At 45.8% G+C, this 18,859-nt stretch overlaps 1 protein-coding gene across 2 annotated transcripts in view; it reads right to left on the bottom strand.

Annotated features, from left to right (window-relative positions):
- Window positions 1-18,859, bottom strand: part of FOXRED2 (FAD dependent oxidoreductase domain containing 2) — a 262,874-nt gene that overhangs the window by 14,867 nt on the left and 229,148 nt on the right. For both annotated transcript variants that reach the window (XM_073644100.1, XM_073644101.1), the window contains exon 8: window positions 3,372-3,542. In XM_073644100.1, the coding sequence (XP_073500201.1) occupies window positions 3,372-3,542 (171 nt within the window). The remainder of the gene's footprint in view (window positions 1-3,371; window positions 3,543-18,859) is intronic.

Genomic DNA, 18,859 nt, shown 5'->3' with positions numbered 1-18,859 from the left:
CTCAGAATGACATGATGTAGATGAAAACCCTGACGGATAAAATTACTAAAATGGTTACTCTGTACTCCATCTGGCCTCTGTTCAGCGGTGTCCTTCTTTTATGTACGCTTAAAAAGATGAATACCGCCTGATCATAGGCCAGATGGCAGTCACACTGTCTCCATTTCCCTCATTATAGGGAATCTTCTGCCGGGGGTTCCGTCTGAATCATGTATTTCAGAGATTTACACGGAAACTCTAGTGTAAGCGCTCAGTGTAGAGCGCAGGATAATTGTGAGAAGAGTTTTACTGCGATCTTTGGGAGGCAGAATAAACAAATCGACAGTAGGTGAAGAATTGGTTTTATTTATTTTTTATGCTGTTCACCATGCGGTATATTTGATTAGACGACTTTATTCTTCAGTCGGTGCGATTACAGCGATACTAGATTTATATCGTCTTTTTATGTTTCGCTGCTATCACACGTTAAAAGGTGTTTTTTTTTCCATAAACAAGCTTTTGCATCATATTTCAGAAATATAGTTTTTCTTTATTTCTATCGAGAGAGTCAATTGAGGGCTTGTTCTTTGTGGGACGAGTTGACGTTTATATTGGTACTATTTTCGTGCACATAACGTTTTTTGATTGCTTTTTATTCTGATTTTTGGGAGGAAGAATGAACAAAAACCAGCAATTCAGGAATTGTTTTTTTTATGCTGTTCTGTGTGTGGTAAAATTGGTTAGACAGCTTTAGTCTTCAGGTCCATAGAATTACAGCGATACCACGTTTATATAATTTTTTTAGGTTTAGGCACTTTTACACAATTAAAACTATTTTATAGAAAAAAGAATTGTTTTTGCATCGCTGTATTCTGAAAGCTATAGCTTTTTTATTTTTCCACTCATGGAACTGTATGGAGGCTTTTTTTTTTGTGGGACAAGATCGTGTTTTCAGAGATGCCATTTTAATTTACATTTGTCTTTTTGATCGGGCTTTATTCCACATTTTGTTTGGCGATATGATGAAAAAGCAAAGTATTTTGTGTTTTGTTTGTTTTTTTTCACTTTTCACTGAAGCTAGTGTGACAGTTTTATTAATCAGGACCTTCCTGACGCGGCGATACCAAGTATGTGTTCTTTTTTTTATTTATTTTTGTTTTTACATATAAAAAACATATTTATGGATATAATTTCTTTTTTATTATTATTTTGTGATACTTAAAAAAATATTTTTACAATTTATTTTTACTTTTTTCACTTAGTCCCTCTATGGGACTTTAACATTTATTACTCTGGTCACTGGTATAATGCATTGCAATACATTATACCTGTCAGTGCTGCACTGACAGAAGTCTCTTAGCCCATGCTCTGAGCATGGTCTAAGAGACTTGACGTAGCTAGGTGACTCAGATGAGGACGTTGCGGGGTCGATGATCGGATGGGAGAGGGAGCCTCCCTCTCTCTGCTTTCTAAATGCTGCGATCATTTATGGGTTTTAACAGCCAGAGGTGGTGGCAGCACCACTCCTGGCTTTGGGAGCCGGGTCTCCGCTATCATTTAAGCCAAACTCCGTACGGTGATCATACGGGCACAGCTCCTGTACCGAACACGATCACTGTCATGTACCTATTATGCCATTGGATGGGAACCACTATCCAACCATGACATATAGGTATGTTAAATGTTGTGAAGGGGTTAAGCCCCCTCCTATATGGCCCTCATTATGTCTCCACAATGCTCTACTAATATTTTAAAAAAAAAATCTCTCACTTGTCCCCACTCTTACACCAAGCAGCTCATTCCTCTTCCTTTTCTATTGGCGGGCTCCCTGCCCCGCACTTACTCTACAGTCATGGGTTATCAGGGTTCCACAGATGGAGAGGACGCTCTTGTCAAGTCACAAGCAGCGGCTGACATCATTACTTTATATATGTCTATCTATATATTTATATCTATTTTAAACTCTATACCTGACACACACATATATAAATATATTATACCCTGTACATGACAATACACACACACATATATCTATATATACACGCACGTGTCATGTATAGGGTATAATATATTAATATGTAAAATATATATAGATCTCATCAGAACCTAAGGTAACACATGACACTTACCTATGTAGAAGCCTTTTTCTTCCTGGGGCTCGTGGAAAGCAGTGGGTGTTAAGACACCAGCCACTCCAACTAAAAAGGTGCAGGCGGTCCACCTCCCTCTCTTTGGTGCTCAGAAGACAGCACAGAGAGCAGGGCACAGAGGGAGGGGGAAATTTGTCCCCAGTGCAGTCTGACTTCCCAGAGTAGCGTGCGGAGCAGGAACAGCAAGTGAAACTGACTTGCTATCTCCCTATGGCGCCTCCTCTGATGTCTGATGACCGACACCCTGTGCGACCGCACTGCTAGCACATAGGTAAGGCCAGACATGTGCATGGCCAATAGTGAGAATCAAGCTCCTCCCGGCATCTCAATTCCCCTGTTATCTTCGGCAGTGCTGCTATAAATTCTTATAGTAATACTCAATGTTTTTCTCAATTTATCTTACATCAAAATTGCAGTATGCTTCCTGAAATCTGTTTGAAATTGGTTAAAGGCACCTCCGGGTGTACCAAATGTGGAAGGTTGGATGCATATCTCATATACCTGCTGTAAAGATATCCAGATTGTATTTGTTTTGTTTTCAAGTATTGGAATACCTAAACATTATAACCTAAACATTATAGGCATTCCCTAATCATTATAGTTACAACTAAGATTGATGAAAAAATGTCATTCATTCTTTTAGGGATCACTCTAGAGTAAATCAGTGAATTAGTAAAATACGTCTGTACATTTACCATTTAAAGAGAATCTGTCACCAGAAAAATGCAGTCCAATCTGCAGGCATCATGTTATAGAGTAGGAGGAGCTGTGCAAATTGATACATGGTTTTGTGAGTAAAGATTCAATACAACTTGTGTTTTAATCATTTACACCTCTGCTCTTTCTGTGATTTTTGGTCTGGTGGGTGGTCCTATCAGTGACTAACAGCTTTCTTTGTATAAGTGCATACAGAGGTAGCTGTCAATCACTGATAGGACCGTCCACTTGACCAAAAATCACAGAAAGAGCAGAGGTGTAACTGATTAAAAAAAAAGTTGTATTGAATCTTTACTAACAAAACCATGTATCAATTTGCACAGCTCCTCCTACTCTATAACATGATGCCTGCAGATTGGACTGCATTTTTCTGGTGACAGATTCTCTTTAAGCTTTTCATTGAATATGGTCAGGAAATATTAAGAAATAAGATGTATTAGCAACCATTTTTTTTTTATAAAAAAAAAAAACATGTCCTGTCATAATAATAAAAAAACAACAACTTTATGTATAAGTATGGATTACCTGCATAGAACGTTCTAAGGTCTTTTTGCAAACAGTTTTCAAGGAAGCGACGGAATGGGAGCATATGAGAGTTAGGGCAAGTCCAGTCAGTAAGAAAATCCTCCACAACATGATGAATGTGGTCGGGACGCGGAAGAGGCCAACCCTGTGGACGGAACTCCATTTGTTGTTCTGTAAATAAAAGGAATGTGTTAAAAAAATGGAAAGACAGGAGTATGCTTCACATTGTACAAATATAGTCACAAAAACAGCAAGTAATAGAGATTTTTCGCCTTCTGTGTTTACTATATTACCAAAGCCGTAACTTTGTAACTTTCTAACAATGTAGCTAAAGGGGGGAGAAAGAAACACCCACAGAAATAGTCACATCCACAATGTCTTTTCTTGCTATTGGAGCGCAGGAGAGCAGCATTGCTGGTTGGAGTGCAGGAGAAGAGCAACACCTTTCACAGCTCTGTCCAGCGCTCCGGCACTTCAATAGCTTGAAGGGAGGTGGTGACTGCAGAGTCCTCATCATGTTCACTTGAGACAAATCTTGTCTCAGGAAAACACACTTAGGCTGGAGTCACACTAGCGTATAAAAAAATTGGTCCAATGTTGATCTGGAAAAGTAGGATGAGTGTCATGCGTATGTCATGCAAATGCAATGCGAGTGTGCGTTTTTGTTCTCATCTCGCATCCGTATGACATGCGTATGCAATGAGTTTTTAACATCATCTTTTACATACTGTAATCTCTATTTAATTTAAAGCTAGTTTACAAAACTAATAAAGCAATCTTATATAAAGAAATATATATATACAGACAGATAAATACAATAGTGTTCAAAATAATAGCAGTCCAATCTGACTAACCAGATTAATCACTGTTTTTGGTATTACCACATGTCAAACAATTTACCAGTTGGTGCAGTAGATTCTAAGAAAACCACCAGACTCAGCATTCATGATCTGCATGTTTTTGAGTCTGTGTATTTGAATAATTAATTCAATTGATTGAATTATTAATTAATTAACAGCAGTGTGGAGTTCAATTAGCGAGGTCAATCATTCTGTGAAGAAACAGATGTGAATCAGGTGGCCCTTATTTAAGGGTGAAGCCAGCACATGTTGTACATTCATTTCTCCTTAAAAATCTGAGAAATATGGGTCGATCGAGACACTATTCAGAAGAACAGCATACTTTGATTAACAAGTTGATTGGAGAGGGTAAAACTTATAAAGAAGTGCAGACAATGATAGGCTGTTCAGCTAAAATGATCTCCAATGCTTTAAAATGGAAAGCAAAACCAGAGAGATGTGCTAGAAAATGGAAGACTACCATTCAAATGGATCAAAGAATAGCCAGAATGGCAAAGGCTCAGCCCCAATGATAAGTTCCAAGATGATCAAAGGCAGTCTTAAGTTACCGGTGAGTACTGTGACAGTTAGAAGACGCCTGTGTGAAGCTAATCTCTTAGCAAAATGTCCCCGCAAAGTCCCACTGTTAAAAAAAAGATATGTACTGAAGCGGATACAATTTGCAAAAGGACACCTCAACTGACCTAAAAATAAATGGAGAAACATTTTGTGGACTGATAAAAGTAAAATTGTTCTTTTTGGGTCCAAAGGCCGCAGACAGTTCATCAGATGACCCCCAAACTCTGCATTCAAGCCACAGTACACTCTAAAGACAGTGAAACATGGTGGTGCAAGCATCATTATATGGGCATGTTTCTCTTACTATGGTGCCGGTCCTATTTACCGCATACCAGGGATCATGGACCAGTTTGCATATATTAAAATACTTGAAGAGGTCATGTTGCCTTATGCTGAAGAGGATGTGCCCTTGAAATGGGTGTTTCAACAAGACAACGACCCTAAACACACCAGTAAATGAGCAAAATCTTGGTTCCAATCCAATAAACTTGAGGTTATGGAGAGGCCAGCCCAATCCAAAGACCTTAATCCAATAGAACACTTGTGGAGTGACATCAAAAATGCCATTTCTGAGGCAAAGCCAACAAATACCAAAAAATTGTGGGATGTAGTCAAAGCATCCTGGGCTGGAATAACAGTTGACAGGTGCCAGAAGTTGGTTAACTCTATGCATCATACATGTGAAGCAGTTCTAAAAAACTGTGGGTATACAACTAAATATTAGGTTACTGATTCACAGGGATGCTAAATCCCCAAAAAAAGAGTACATATTGTGAGTTTGGAAAGACAAATGCAGACACTGCTATTTTTTTTAGAACAGCCCAATGTTCATGTCTTTTTATTTTCTGTAAAGTAGTTAAAAATTATATACATTTCTCTTCATGTTTTGAATTAGAAAACAGTGTGCAATGTTCCTAATGCATGGAAATAAAAACTAGTATAAAGATGTTGTGCTTAACTCATGTTTTTGAATACACTGCTATTATTTTGAACACTAGATGTCCTGTAGATATATAATGTCACAAGCCCCCTACATATAATAAACTTGCACCTTTTAGTGACTTTCATGGGGCACTAAAGGGTGTTTAGCCTTATTTAACCTATTAAATAATTGAAAAAAACAACGTGGATACTATTTTTAATAATCAGCCAGGGTAAATCAGACAGCTGTGGGCTTATATTATCAGGCTGTGAAGGTCCCTGGTTATTGGGTCCTTCCCCAGCCTAAAAATACAAGCCCGCAGCCACAACAGAATTGGGGCATCACATTAGATACGTCAATTCCGGAGTTTTTCCCAGTGTTATGAATTGTGGTTCTGTGCTCCCACCTAGGAATGGAGCAGGTCCGGTGCTACGCTACTCCTGTCGCAAGCACCGCCATTGTCCTGATCCTGGAGGCGGAGTTACTACGCGTTCAGGGAAACTGTCCCATTCTTGTGACGCTCCACAAGAGCTGGTGTTGTGGGATGTGTGAGAACGCAGGATGCTGCTTTGTCTGGTATGATGCAGTGGTAGGATGTTGTCCAGTCTGCTGTTGAAGCTAGCAGGGAGTGGCTGTCTGCGGATGATTGGGAGGTAATCAACACCTGATCAGTAGGCGAGCTATATAATCCTACTCCCTGCTCAGTCCTTTGCTGTTCATTGCAGTTCCCTATGTGCTTGGTGGTGAGTGGTTCTAGCATTAGCCTTGCTATCTTTTCAAGGGTTTTCTCATTTTCAATGGCCAGAATTGGCGCATCTGTCTAATCTGATGCACTAATTCTGAGGCAGCTGCGGGCTTGTATTTTTAGACTGGGAAGGGACAAATAACCATGGGTCTTCCCAGCCTGATAATAATAGCCTGCAGCCGTCTGCTTTACCTTGGCTAGTAATCAAAAATAGGGTGAGAGGCATGTCGTTTTTTAAAATTATTTATTTATTTATGATATAGATGCATTTTTTGGGTGTGTTTGTGCTGCATAATTGCACTTTACACCGCGTATCCTTTTTTTAGCTGCACATTTTCCGCATCTAATTCAAGTCTATGGGGAAATTCCGCACAAAAGACTTTGACATGTTGCTGCTCGGAAACCTGTACTGCAGGTGAGTTTATGCAGTATTTAAAAGAAGCAAAGTGGGCATGGGATTTCTATTACTTCCATCCACATCCATTGTGCTTGTACTGTACAACGCAGCTGTCATGAGTGTGTCAGAAGTGACAGACAGTCACCCTGCAGTTGGTTGCAGGAGATCTCTACTTTTGGCATTACAGACATCTTCTTAGAGGCTGTTTCTAGGACCCAGCGGCTGCCTTCCTCTGGCTAGCTGACACCCTGTCTGGGTGTATAAATACCTGCTGTGTTTCAGAGGGAGGTGCCGGCAATATTCATTCCTACTTGTGAAGGCTTTAGCAAGAGAAGTACTTCGTCCTCTCGGAAGCTTGAGGACGTGTGCGCATTTGTCTGGGATTCATCTAAAGCTAAACAATTTCCCCCTGTTTGTCCACCCCTGTTGTCTATAGTGTTTAGTGGATATTGACTAGTGCTCATCTTTCCCTTCCCTAGCCTTAGCCATACGCCAGGGAAAGACAGGGCGAGGCACGCGTGCGGCGATTGGTGAAGAGCCAATACAGGGACGTTAGTGGAGACAGGGTGACGCTAGATCAACCTAGGAAGTCGCCACTTCCCCCCCTTTCCCTAAAGTCTGGGCTCCCTTTCCCTCTTCCATTTGTGTTGCATCAAGTCTTTCCCACACCTTGCATGACAGCAGCGTTCTGGACGCAGCTAAAGTACGATGAGTCCAGAACACAAGTATTCCACATTGTGGGTGACGCGCCCCCTGGGCCGTGTGTGGGGGAATACCCGGAGCCGGGTCTCTGTGTAATGTCAGGGGTTGTAGTCTCCGTGGCGGCGACCCGGTCCCGTGGCTCAGGGTGGTCAAACCAGTGGCTGATCAGTTTCCTTGGTTTTTAATGTTGAAATGTCCGACTACGCCACCCGTGGATTGCGGTCACTGAGAACCGCCGCTGCGGGGCAGACCGCTGAGGCTGATGTTGTGTGCGCAGCAGAGGGTAGTATAACTCCCCACGGGAGGAGTATAGCCTCAGGGCAGCGTGTGTAGATGGTGAGGGTTGTGGTGCATGGGCGCAGCAGAAATGACTCAGAGTCCGTGCAGTGCAATTCAGGGTCTTTACTGTTGGTAATGAAGAAGGCCCTGCCGGGAGTACTGGCTAACATTAGAGGCCTGGTCAGTCTGTGAGCGAACAAGCGTCCCCCTGGCCAGGTGGAGGTGTAGGCCTTCCCGTCTGACTGCACTCTTCCTGGCAACCTTGCTGTAGTCGTGTAGTAGCCCACGTCCCTGAGTGTACCGTGTGGTGCTCACCCGTATAGCTGGTGACTTGGGGCCTTTGGTACCTTCCGCTCCTCGATGGCGGTGCCGGTCCCTTGCGTGTGACTGAGCCTCCGGGCTTTCTATGGCCAGAGGACCTGAAATCCCCTGCCAGGTGGTTTCTGCAGCTGGATGTGGAAATCCTCACAGCCTCGGACTCCGGTGTCCGGTTCTCTGCGTCTTCTGCCAGGATGAGCTCTATCAGCTCCAATCCCTGGCTCTCTGCTCCTGTGTTGCCTCCAGAGCTCCTTGCTGCTTCTCTGTCCCTGTCTCTGGAACTACCTAGCTAACCCCGCCCCAGATCCAGTTTATAAAGGGCAGGTTCCTCCCCTCCCTGGACTGGGGCAGGAGGCGTTGCATGCAATATTGCTTCTGGCCAGGAAAACCCATGCTCGCTCTCAGACATGTTATTTCTACCACTGTGGCAACCAGACTCCCTGGGGTGTCACATTCCCCCCTGGTAAATTTTAGTACTCCGGGACTAAACACATTTTATGAAAACATACATAACAGGGTATAAGCAATAACACATCAACATATATACAAGGAGTTCAGTCTTTATAGGTCACGGCGCTTCCGTAACCAGGTGTCCATGTCACCCAAGATGTATTTTGAGGGACCCGTCCCGAACCCTCCACGTAGGCCCTGGGGTGGCTACAGGGCATCGATGATCTGGCGTTGGACCACGTCTTCAGCCACCTCCACGGGTTTTTGTTCTGTGGTCTGGCACAAAAGGGGCACTTAACAGTTGCAACTATTTACAAGGTACAGTTCCGGTTATTCATTGTCCATAACCTGTCAGTCCATAAACCCTGTCGGGTAACTTGAGAAACATAATTATTATTCATGCAACAAACATAAAACATTGCAACATTTGCAATATACAGGTATATATCGTTTTTTCTTTAGATTCTCCAGCGAGCGGGCTTCTGACCTCTAGTGCTCCTGGTGGACCTACGTAACACACTATCTGGTGTTCTTTCTTGGTCCCCTGTTTCCACTCCTTGTGTAGTGGGCTCGCTAGTGTCTGCACTACAGGTGTTTGGAGATGTTACGGGTAGGTTGGGCAGCTTTCTGCATACTCTTTGGCTTACCACGGGCACGGCAGGCTCACTACTAGCAGAGGGTTGATTCTCCTGGGCTGCTGGTATGGAGCCGGTTGCTCTCTCAACACTACTTGCTCTTCTGTAGGCCCTTGAGGGGCTGGCGGGAGAAAGGTAAGGACGGGTACCACAATAGCGTTGTTAATTTGTGTCCAGGACTGGGGAAATTCTCTGAGTACTGTACTGACCATTTCTTCCCTTTCCTCTGCGGGTTGAGGGCTATCTTGGTCTTCATCAGTGCTTTGCAGCTGCTCGGGACACTTCTTCAGGTGGTCTCTGGAGACAGTGGCTGTGGTCTCTCCTCCATTCTTACTGATAACGCATATTTTCGGATTTTCATGGCTTGAGGGCAGTACTGTGTACGGTTCTTTCTCCCACTGGTCATCCAACTTATGGAGCCGCCTCTTCCTCTTCAAGACCTGCTCTCCAGGTGCCAGGGGAACAGAGGGAGCATGCTGGTTGTAAGTCCTCTCTTGCCTTTCTCTTGCTTGAGACAGACTTCTCTCAACACTCTCCTGCACTTTCCGGTACTGCTGCTGCCGTTCTGTATCCCAGTCTGCCTCTGGCGAGGTGTCCTCAGGTGTCAGGACTCCCATATCCAGGTCAATAGACAGCTTACCAGGTCTTGCTCTCATTAGGTAAGCCGGGGTGCAGTTGGTGGAATTTACTGGGATGTGGTTATACAAGTCCACCAGATCAGGCAGTTTTTCAGGCCACAGACTGCGTTCTTCCAGGGGCAACGTTTTCAGCAAGTCTATCACCACCTGGTTCATCTTCTCGCACAATCCGTTGGTTTGGGGTGATAGGGCGTTGTCCTTATCTTCTTGCAGCCATACAGGTTGCAGAACTCCTGGAAGACCTCCGCTTCGAAGGCTGGACCTTGGACAGTCAACACTTGCTCCGGATACCCGTGTGGACGGCAGAAGTGCTGCTGGAAAGCTCTAGCTGCTGTCTGAGCTGTTAAGTCCTTGACAGGGACAACCACCAGGAACCGGGAGTAGTGGTCTACGATGTTGAGGGCGTAGACGTACCCGGACCTACTTGGAGCCAGCTTCTCATGGTCCAGGGCTACCAGTTCTAGTGGCTGCTTAGTGATGATGGGCTTCAGAGGAGTCCTCTGGCTGGCACGGTCCTTTCTTCTCAGGTTGCACGGGCCGCAGTCTCTGCACCATCTCTCAATGGCCCCTCTCATGCCTACCCAGAAGAACCGTTCACGCAACAGGAACTCCAACTTCTTCCATCCAAAGTGCCATGCTCCGTCGTGGTATTCCTCCAGGACCATAGCCGCGTCTCGTCTCGGGACCACTACCTGCCAGGTCAGCTCATGTTTCCGGGAGTTGACAATTCTCCGGCACAGCTTCCCCTTGTAGAGAAACAGTTTACTCTTCTCCTTCCACAGCTGTTTGGTCTCTTCCGGAGCGTCTGGGTCAAGGCGGGCATCAGCCTGTGTCAGCATCTCTTTTACCAGGCAGACTGCTGGGTCACTGTCTTGCGTCTCCGCCCAGCTGTAGTGGGGTAAGGGGTTGAACGTGGCAGAGTGCTTGTCCCTTACACAGTGGGAACACTGGGTAATCCCATGACGGTGGAAAGCAGGGAGTTCAATCTCTTCCAGTTCTTCTGGATCTTCCCCTCCATCCGGCAAGTTTGGCATCCTGGACAGGGCGTCTGCGTTAGCATTTGAGCGTCCCGCCCGGTATTTGATGGTAAACTCATAGTTGGACAGCCGGGCCATCCATCTTTGCTCCAGGGCATCAAGTCTTGCAGTGTCCAGGTGTGTCAACGGGTTGTTGTCCGTGTACACAGTGAACTTGGCAGAGGCAAGGTAATGTTTGAAAAGTTCCCTCACTGCCCACACCACTGCCAGGAACTCTAGCTTAAAGGAGCTATAATTCTCAGGGTTTCTCTCTGTGGGCCGTAGTTTTCGGCTGCCGTAAGCAATTACCCGCTCTCTGCCCTACTGGATCTGGGATAGTACGGCTCCCAACCCCACGTTACTGGAATCTGTGTGGAGGATGAAAGGCTGGCCGTAATCAGGGTAAGCCAGGATCTCATCCCCCTTGAGGGCCATCTTCAGCTGGCGGAAAGACTCCTCTTCCAGCTTGTCCCACCTGATGGGCGGCTTCTGATTCTTGGTCTTTGACTGACCTAACAGGAGGTCTTGCATAGGGGCTGCCATTTTGGTGAAGCCAGGGATGAATCTTCGGTAGTAGCCTACCAACCCGAGGAACTGCCGCACTTCCTTTATGCTGGAGGGTCTTGGCCAGTCCTTAATCACTGTGATCTTATCAGGGTCTGGAGCTACTCCGTCAGCACTCACCACGTGTCCCAGGTACTGTACCTTTGGTTTCAGTAGATGACACTTGGAGGGTTTCACCTTTAGGCCGTAGCCTGCCAGGGCGTCAAAAACCTCTGCCAGGTGTTTCAGATGGTCCTCATATGTTTTGGAATACATGATGGCATCGTCCAGGTATAGCAGGACCGTCTCGAAATTACTGTGCCCCAGGCAGCACTCCATCAACCGCTGGAAGGTTCCTGGTGCGTTGCAGAGCCCGAACGGCATACAGTTGAATTCGCCGAGACCCATCGGGGTGGTGAACGCGGTCTTCTCCTTGTCTGCCTCTGCTACATGAACCTGCCAGTACCCGCTAGTAAGATCCAAAGTGGAGAAGAAGTTAGCAGACTTTAATGCAGCTAAAGATTCCTCTATCCTAGGTAACGGGTACGCATCTTTGTGTGTGATACGGTTGACCTTTCTGTAATCTACACACATTCGCATGGTGCCATCTTTCTTTTTCACAAGAACTAGTGGAGCTGCCCAGGGGCTACAGCTGTCCCTGATTACCCCAGCCTCCTTCATTTCTCGCAACATTCCCTTGGCATTCTGATAATGTGCAGGGGGTACAGGTCGGTATCTTTCCTTTATGGGTGGATGGTCTCCTGTGGGGATGTGGTGTTCTACCCCCTTTACTTGCCCAAAGTCTAGCGGGTGTTTGCTAAAGACTCTTTCGTACTCCTGCACCACCCGGTAGACTCCCTGTTTTTGGTGTGAGGGAGTGGAGTCGGTGCCCACATGCAGCTTCTGACACCAGTCCTCCATTTGTTTCTTGGAGCCGTTACCCTCCTCTGGTTGAGAGGGAGGCAAGGGTTCCACGGCCTTTACAGAGTTTTGGTTAACGGTGAACAATTTGGCTAGAGTGGCATACCGGGGCAAGTATACTTCTCTTTCCCCAATATTTAGGATGCGGACGGGTACCCTCCCATGGCGTACATCGACCACCCCCCGTGCTGTCAAAATGGTGGGTCTACTGTCTGAGTAGACGGGTTCTACCATGGCTTGGTAGTCCCTTCCTCTTAACCCGATTGCAGTCCGGCACCAGATCATCATCTCACTTTTTGGGGGCATGACGATAGGGAACGGGTCACTCATCCTAACACTACCAATCTCACCACCAGACAGTTCTACCTGTAGCCTTTTCATCAGGGCTCTGATCTCTTTTTTAGGACACGCTGCTGGCTGGAGCTGGCGTTCACCGCAACCTGCTGTAATATGACAATTATCTCTGCAAGACAATTTTCAATAACATTAGTACCCAAGGTTATCTTAGGGTGGCTTTCACGACGGTCAATGTCCACAATAATCAGTCCTTGCGCTGGCAGTTCAACTTTACCAATTTTGATGGTCACCTCCTTGAATCCCACCTGCGGTACGGGCTGACCATTGCTGGCGATGATGCTCAAATCGTCATCTGGGTAGCGGGTAATATCTGAGTCATTCCAGTACCGCTTAAAAAGCACATAGGGGATGGTGGTTACCTGTGACCCGGTGTCCAGTAGTGCACTCATAGGAATGCCATCCAGCACCACAGGCCAGACCGGTCGCCCCCCTACGTACTTATCACGCCAGCTCGATGGGCCTGATGGTCTTATACCTTGCCATATGTCCTGGTTGGTTGCAGCGGCGGCAGATGGGTTGTCCGTCCTGGTCGTAGCGGTCGCTGGGCCTTCCTCTGGACAATGGGATCCTCCTCTGTCGGCGCCAAGGGACGTCCTCCGGACTGGAAGCCAGCTGGATCTTTCCTGGAGGGGACACATGTAAAGGCTGCACAGTTCTGGTTAGCGCGGCAACGCTTCTGGTCAGCTCTTGGACCTGATGGTGCAGGTCTGCAGCCGGGGCTTTGTCCAAAGCCTGTGCATCAGCTCCCACAGGCTCTGCAGACAAGGGCGCCGCCTCCTGGTGATAGGTGATAGCAGGGCGCCTGTGGATTACAGCGCCACCTGGTGCTGGTTCTCGGAGCACCCGGAAGGCCCTGTCTTTAAACTGCACAAAGTCCAAATCAGGGTTCTGCAAGGCCATTACACGCAACCGGGTTCAGTGGGCGCTGAACTGTAGGCCCTCAATGAACTGTTCAGTCAACAGCTTATCCTCATTCCGCACGCTGTCAGGGTCTGCCTGCTTAATGGCTCTCAGGGCCTCCTGCAAATTCAAAGCATAGTCCCATATACTGTCTTGTGCCCGCTGTTTGCATCCATAAAATTTTAGTTTGATCTCTGCTGAGGTGCGGGTATCAAAAGTGTCCTTTAGACGGGCCAGTATTTCCTTTACAGTCCCCTTTTCCCTGGCTGACCAGGACTTTACTTCTCTTTGGGCTGCTCCGATTAACTGACCTATCAGGATGCTCACTTTTTGTTCCTCGGACAGGGGGTATACTATGAATAGGCTATTCAGTCTTTCTTTAAAGTCGCTCAGGGTATGCGACTCCCCTGAGTACTGGGGTAACCATGCCGCTCCGGGAATATACGGCATCGTGAACGGCATCACTGTGGCAGCAGCCGCGCTGGCGGTGGGAGCTCCCTCCATTCCTGGTGTCTTCCTCCCCCCTAGTTAACCGTGGCCTTCCTTTCATTGCTTCTTCTCCGTAGGCTGTGGCTCCGCAGGCGATTGTCGGGGTCGAGGACCTTGCGTCGCGCGCTGGTGACGTCAGCGTCCGCTGGGCTCCTTCCAGGACCTTGCGCAGCGTCAGTGCGTAAGGCAGGGCTTCAGCTCTCGCGCGCTTTTGGCATCCACGCCCCTCTTCTTCCCACTCGGCGTCCCAAAGATGGCGCCCAATGGCGGGAAAATGGCTGCGGATGGCGGGAAAACGGCTGCGGATGGCGGGAAACTTCACCACGGTAAGTATCACAGTCTTTCTTCAGGCACGCAGTACCCGGTGGTTGCGGGCACGAAATCCTGCCGACTACGCCAAAGCTGACGCGCCCCCTGGGCCGTGTGTGGGGGAATACCCGGAGCCGGGTCTCTGTGTAATGTCAGGGGTTGTAGTCTCCGTGGCGGCGACCCGGTCCCGTGGCTCAGGGTGGTCAAACCAGTGGCGGATCTGTTTCCTTGGTTTTTAATGTTGAAATGTCCGACTACACCACCCGTGGATTGCGGTCACTGAGAACCGCCGCTGCGGGGCAGACCGCTGAGGCCGATGTTGTGTGCGCAGCAGAGGGTAGTATAACTCCCCACGGGAGGAGTATAGCCTCAGGGAAGCGTGTGTAGATGGTGAGGGTTGTGGTGCATGGGCGCAGCAGAAATGACTCCGTGCAGTGCAATTCAGGGTCTTTACTGTTGGTAATGAAGAAGGCCCTGCCGGGAGTACTGGCTAACATTAGAGGCCTGGTCAGTCTGTGAGCGAACAAGAGTCCCCCTGGCCAGGTGGAGGTGTAGGCCTTCCCGTCTGACTGCACTCTTCCTGGCTACCTTGCTGTAGTCGTGTAGTAGCCCACGTCCCTGAGTGTACCGTGTGGTGCTCACCCGTATGGCTGGTGACTTGGGGCCTTTGGTACCTTCCGCTCCTCGATGGCGGTGCCGGTCCCTTGCGTGTGACTGAGCCTCCGGGCTTTCTATGGCCAGAGGACCTGAAATCCCCTGTCAGGTGGTTTCTGCTGCTGGATGTGGAAATCCTCACAGCCTCGGACTCCGGTGTCCGGTTCTCTGCGTCTTCTGTCAGGATGAGCTCTATCAGCTCCAATCCCTGGCTCTCTGCTCCTGTGTTGCCTCTAGAGCTCCTTGCTGCTTCTCTGTCCCTGTCTCTGGAACTACCTAACTAACCCCACCCCAGATCCAGTTTATAAAGGGCAGGTTCCTCCCCTCCCTGGACTGGGGCAGGAGGCGTTGCATGCAGTATTGCTCCTGGCCAGGAAAACCCATGCTCGCTCTCAAGACATGGTATTTCTACCACTGTGGCAACCAGACCCCCTGGGGTGCCACAAGGGCACCCAGCCTAAGGATATACTACTAGAATCTTGTAGAAAAATTATACCCTCTGGTAATTAAATGTCCAAGAATAAAAAGAAACCATTATAGATATATTAGAATATTAGAAGGAAATGCATTCTCGCAAACTGCTGTACATGTACGGCTTGACGATTGCGCAGACTTATTCCGAGCGCTGGTGTGATCAAAAGAGGGTGTCAGTGATATATGAGAGCTGACACCCTGATGCAATGCCCAAAATTGGAGCTAGTGCGGATCGCGGGCGTTTAACTCTGATGCCGCTGACAGTGGTGACAGCGACATCGCTCGACATAGCAGAGGGAGGGAGCTCCCTCTCTGCTTTGATCAGCACAAAGCAATTGCGATCACATTGACCGATGGTCTCCATGGTGACCACAGGCCAATAGATGGCTGCTGGCTCACCAAGGTAGAGTAGCTTGTAACTGCCTACTCAGAGCAGGAGCTGACACGCCTCCTCCCTGTCTGTGATGCACTGAGCTAATGCCCTGCAATGCAAAAGCATTTTAGAGTATTTTTGTGTAAAAGCGCCAAAATATAAAAAATGATATAAATATGGTATCACTGTAATCGTAATAACCCAAAGAATAACGCTGTCTTATCACTTTTACAATACGGTGAACGGCATATAACCCCCCAAAAAATAATTCCTGAATTGCTGTTTTTTTGTTCATTCTGCCTTCCAAAAATCAGAATAGAAAGTGACCAAAAAATGTTGTGACCGAAAATGGTAACAATAAAAACTTGTCTCCCAAAAAATAAGCCCTCAAATTACTCTGTCGGCAGAAATATAGAAAAAAAGCTTCTTTTAGTGTGTGATAGCGGCCAAACATTAAAAAAAACTATATAAATGTGTTATAGCTGTAATCGCAGTGAGCCGAAGAATAAAGTCGTCTAATCACGTATACCGCACGAGGAACGGCGTAAAAATAAATAAAATCATTTTTCACCTGCTGTTGTTTTGTTCATTCTGCCTCACAAAGATTGCAGTAAGGCTCTGCTCACATTTATTCTGCGCTCTATGCTGAGTGCTTACACTGCAAATCTCTGAAATAGGTGATTCAGATGGAACTCCAGACTGAAGATTCCTTATAATGAGGCAGACTGTTATTGTGGATGCCATCTGGCCTATGATCCGACAGTGCCGGTCTTTTTAGGCGTGCATAAAAGCGTGGTCGGCCACAGTTTTGTGCACTTCTGAAAAGAAGGACAACGCTGAACAGAGAAAGGAAATATATGTATTGCACCAAAGTATTACGAATTCTGCCGATTCCAATACATCTTGTTGCACCTGGGATACTAAGCCACTTTACCCTCACTTTTCTTAAAAAAATACCACTTATATGATTATCCCTGGTGAGGATATTTTAAACATTGCAAGTGTAGTGTATATAAAGGTACACATACACCAAAGTGTGCACACTGTTCCAAATAAGGCAAGCAGTATTACAAAGAGAATAGGAATGGATTTACATAGTGCACATGTAGTAGTAGTAGTAGTATAGCTCAACCTAATTAGGAGTGCAAACAGTGTACCCAGGTAGAGTAGGCAATATTAATACAGGCTATTTACCATATAATCAAGATCACCCGAGAACCCCTTGATGCGCGTTTTGCGTGGCTTCTTCAGAGGAGTGGGCGCACGTTGTCTACATAGCTTTCCTCAGGCAGGTGTAAAATACAATCAGATACAGGCACATGGCAAGGTAAACCTTGTAAGGTGGGATGGCTTTTACACTTTTTTGATCCAAAAATGACAACTAAGTACTCTATGTTTATTACATGTATTATTAATATTTACTTACTGCAGACTATCTATTCATTGTTTTTATTCTAGGCTACAAATGCAAAAATTTTTTTTTTTAATGAGGCTTTGACTCATTGCTTTATCTGCACCTTTTTTGAGCAAAATGTAACAGAAACCCTTTCAATAATCTACAAAATGTAGCATGTTTGTCTTCAACTGTGCAAAAAAAAAAAAAGACAGATTTAGAACGTCACTAGGGTGTAGGAGAATGTGCAAAAATATTGAGATATTTTGAAAAGTCATAAATGATGACTTTACCTGAAAACACCTGGATAATGAAAGCCATGCCCATATTGCCTAACAAACCTGAAAAATTATCAGAACTGAACAAAACTTAAAGGGGTTTTTCCACAAACAAAAGGTCATTTTAAAAATTGTCTGTGTCTGACCATGTAAGGAACATACCACAGCTCCTGGGCAGGGGAGGAAGCAAAAGACAATACAGACAGGACAGCAGGGGATCACAGAGGATTCATTTTGTGAGGTAAAATATTGTTTAAAAATAGGCAGGTAAACTTTTTACCTCGCAAATAGAATCCTCTGTGATCCCCTGCTGTAATGTCTGTATACTCTTTTGCATCCTCCCCTGCCCTGGAGCTGTGGTATGATCAGATCATGTTCAGTACACAGACACAGCCAATTTTTAAAATGAACTTTTGTTCGAGGGAAAACCCCTTTAAGTAAAAATGGTGGAAAAAATATGATTTGGCACAAATATAAAAATTCATAGAAAAACTAACTCAAAAAATAAAAATAGATGCAAAAAGAATGATGAATCAGCGCCTTCGTCTCAATGATAAAATGGCTACCACTAAAAAAGGTTCCGCTCACATTAAGTTTACACAAGCATAGAAAAAAAATTGTAAGATTTGGATCTAGTAAGCGGGTGATTTTTCATCTGTATTTTCATCCAAATGCCATTTGTTTGTATACACCAGCAGTGTATAAACTTTATAAAAACAAATGTGGTTTCCTAGGTAATAATTGCAATGTATCCGTAAAAATGAGATACTATACTGTTGATCCATATGAGATACAATTTTTTTGTGCACTCATAGATTTGAATAGGCAAAGATGTGTAGAATAAAGCACCAACTTGTGAAATAATAGGTCTTTCTAAAGAACTCAATGAATTTGAATGTGTATTAGGATGCTACTGTTGCAAAAAGTCAGTTTGTGAAATTTCTTTCTTTCTAAATATTCCATAATCAACTGTGAGTGACATTATTGAAAAGTGGAAATGTTCTAGGAAACACAGCAACTCCTTCACATATAGGCAGACCTCGTAAATTTACAAAGCAGTGTTAACGTGTGCAGGCGCATTGTGAATAAAAGTCGCCAACGCTGTGCTGAGTCAGTAACTGCAGAACTCTAAACCTTCTGTAGCATTAACATTAGCACAGTAACTGCACCAGGAGGTTCATGACATGGCTTTCCATGGCCTAGCAGCTGTGTGCAAGCCTTACATCACCAAACACAATGTTAGGCATTGGATGGAGTGGTGTAAAGCATGCAGCCAC

The sequence above is a fragment of the Phyllobates terribilis genome, unplaced genomic scaffold (assembly GCF_046119375.1).
Source record: "Phyllobates terribilis strain yellow unplaced genomic scaffold, ASM4611937v1 Scaffold_8__6_contigs__length_399053987, whole genome shotgun sequence".
In the NCBI taxonomy this organism is placed as follows: Eukaryota; Metazoa; Chordata; class Amphibia; order Anura; family Dendrobatidae; genus Phyllobates; species Phyllobates terribilis.
Note: the sequence above shows the minus strand (reverse complement) of the source record. Positions and strands in the feature narration are given on the sequence as shown.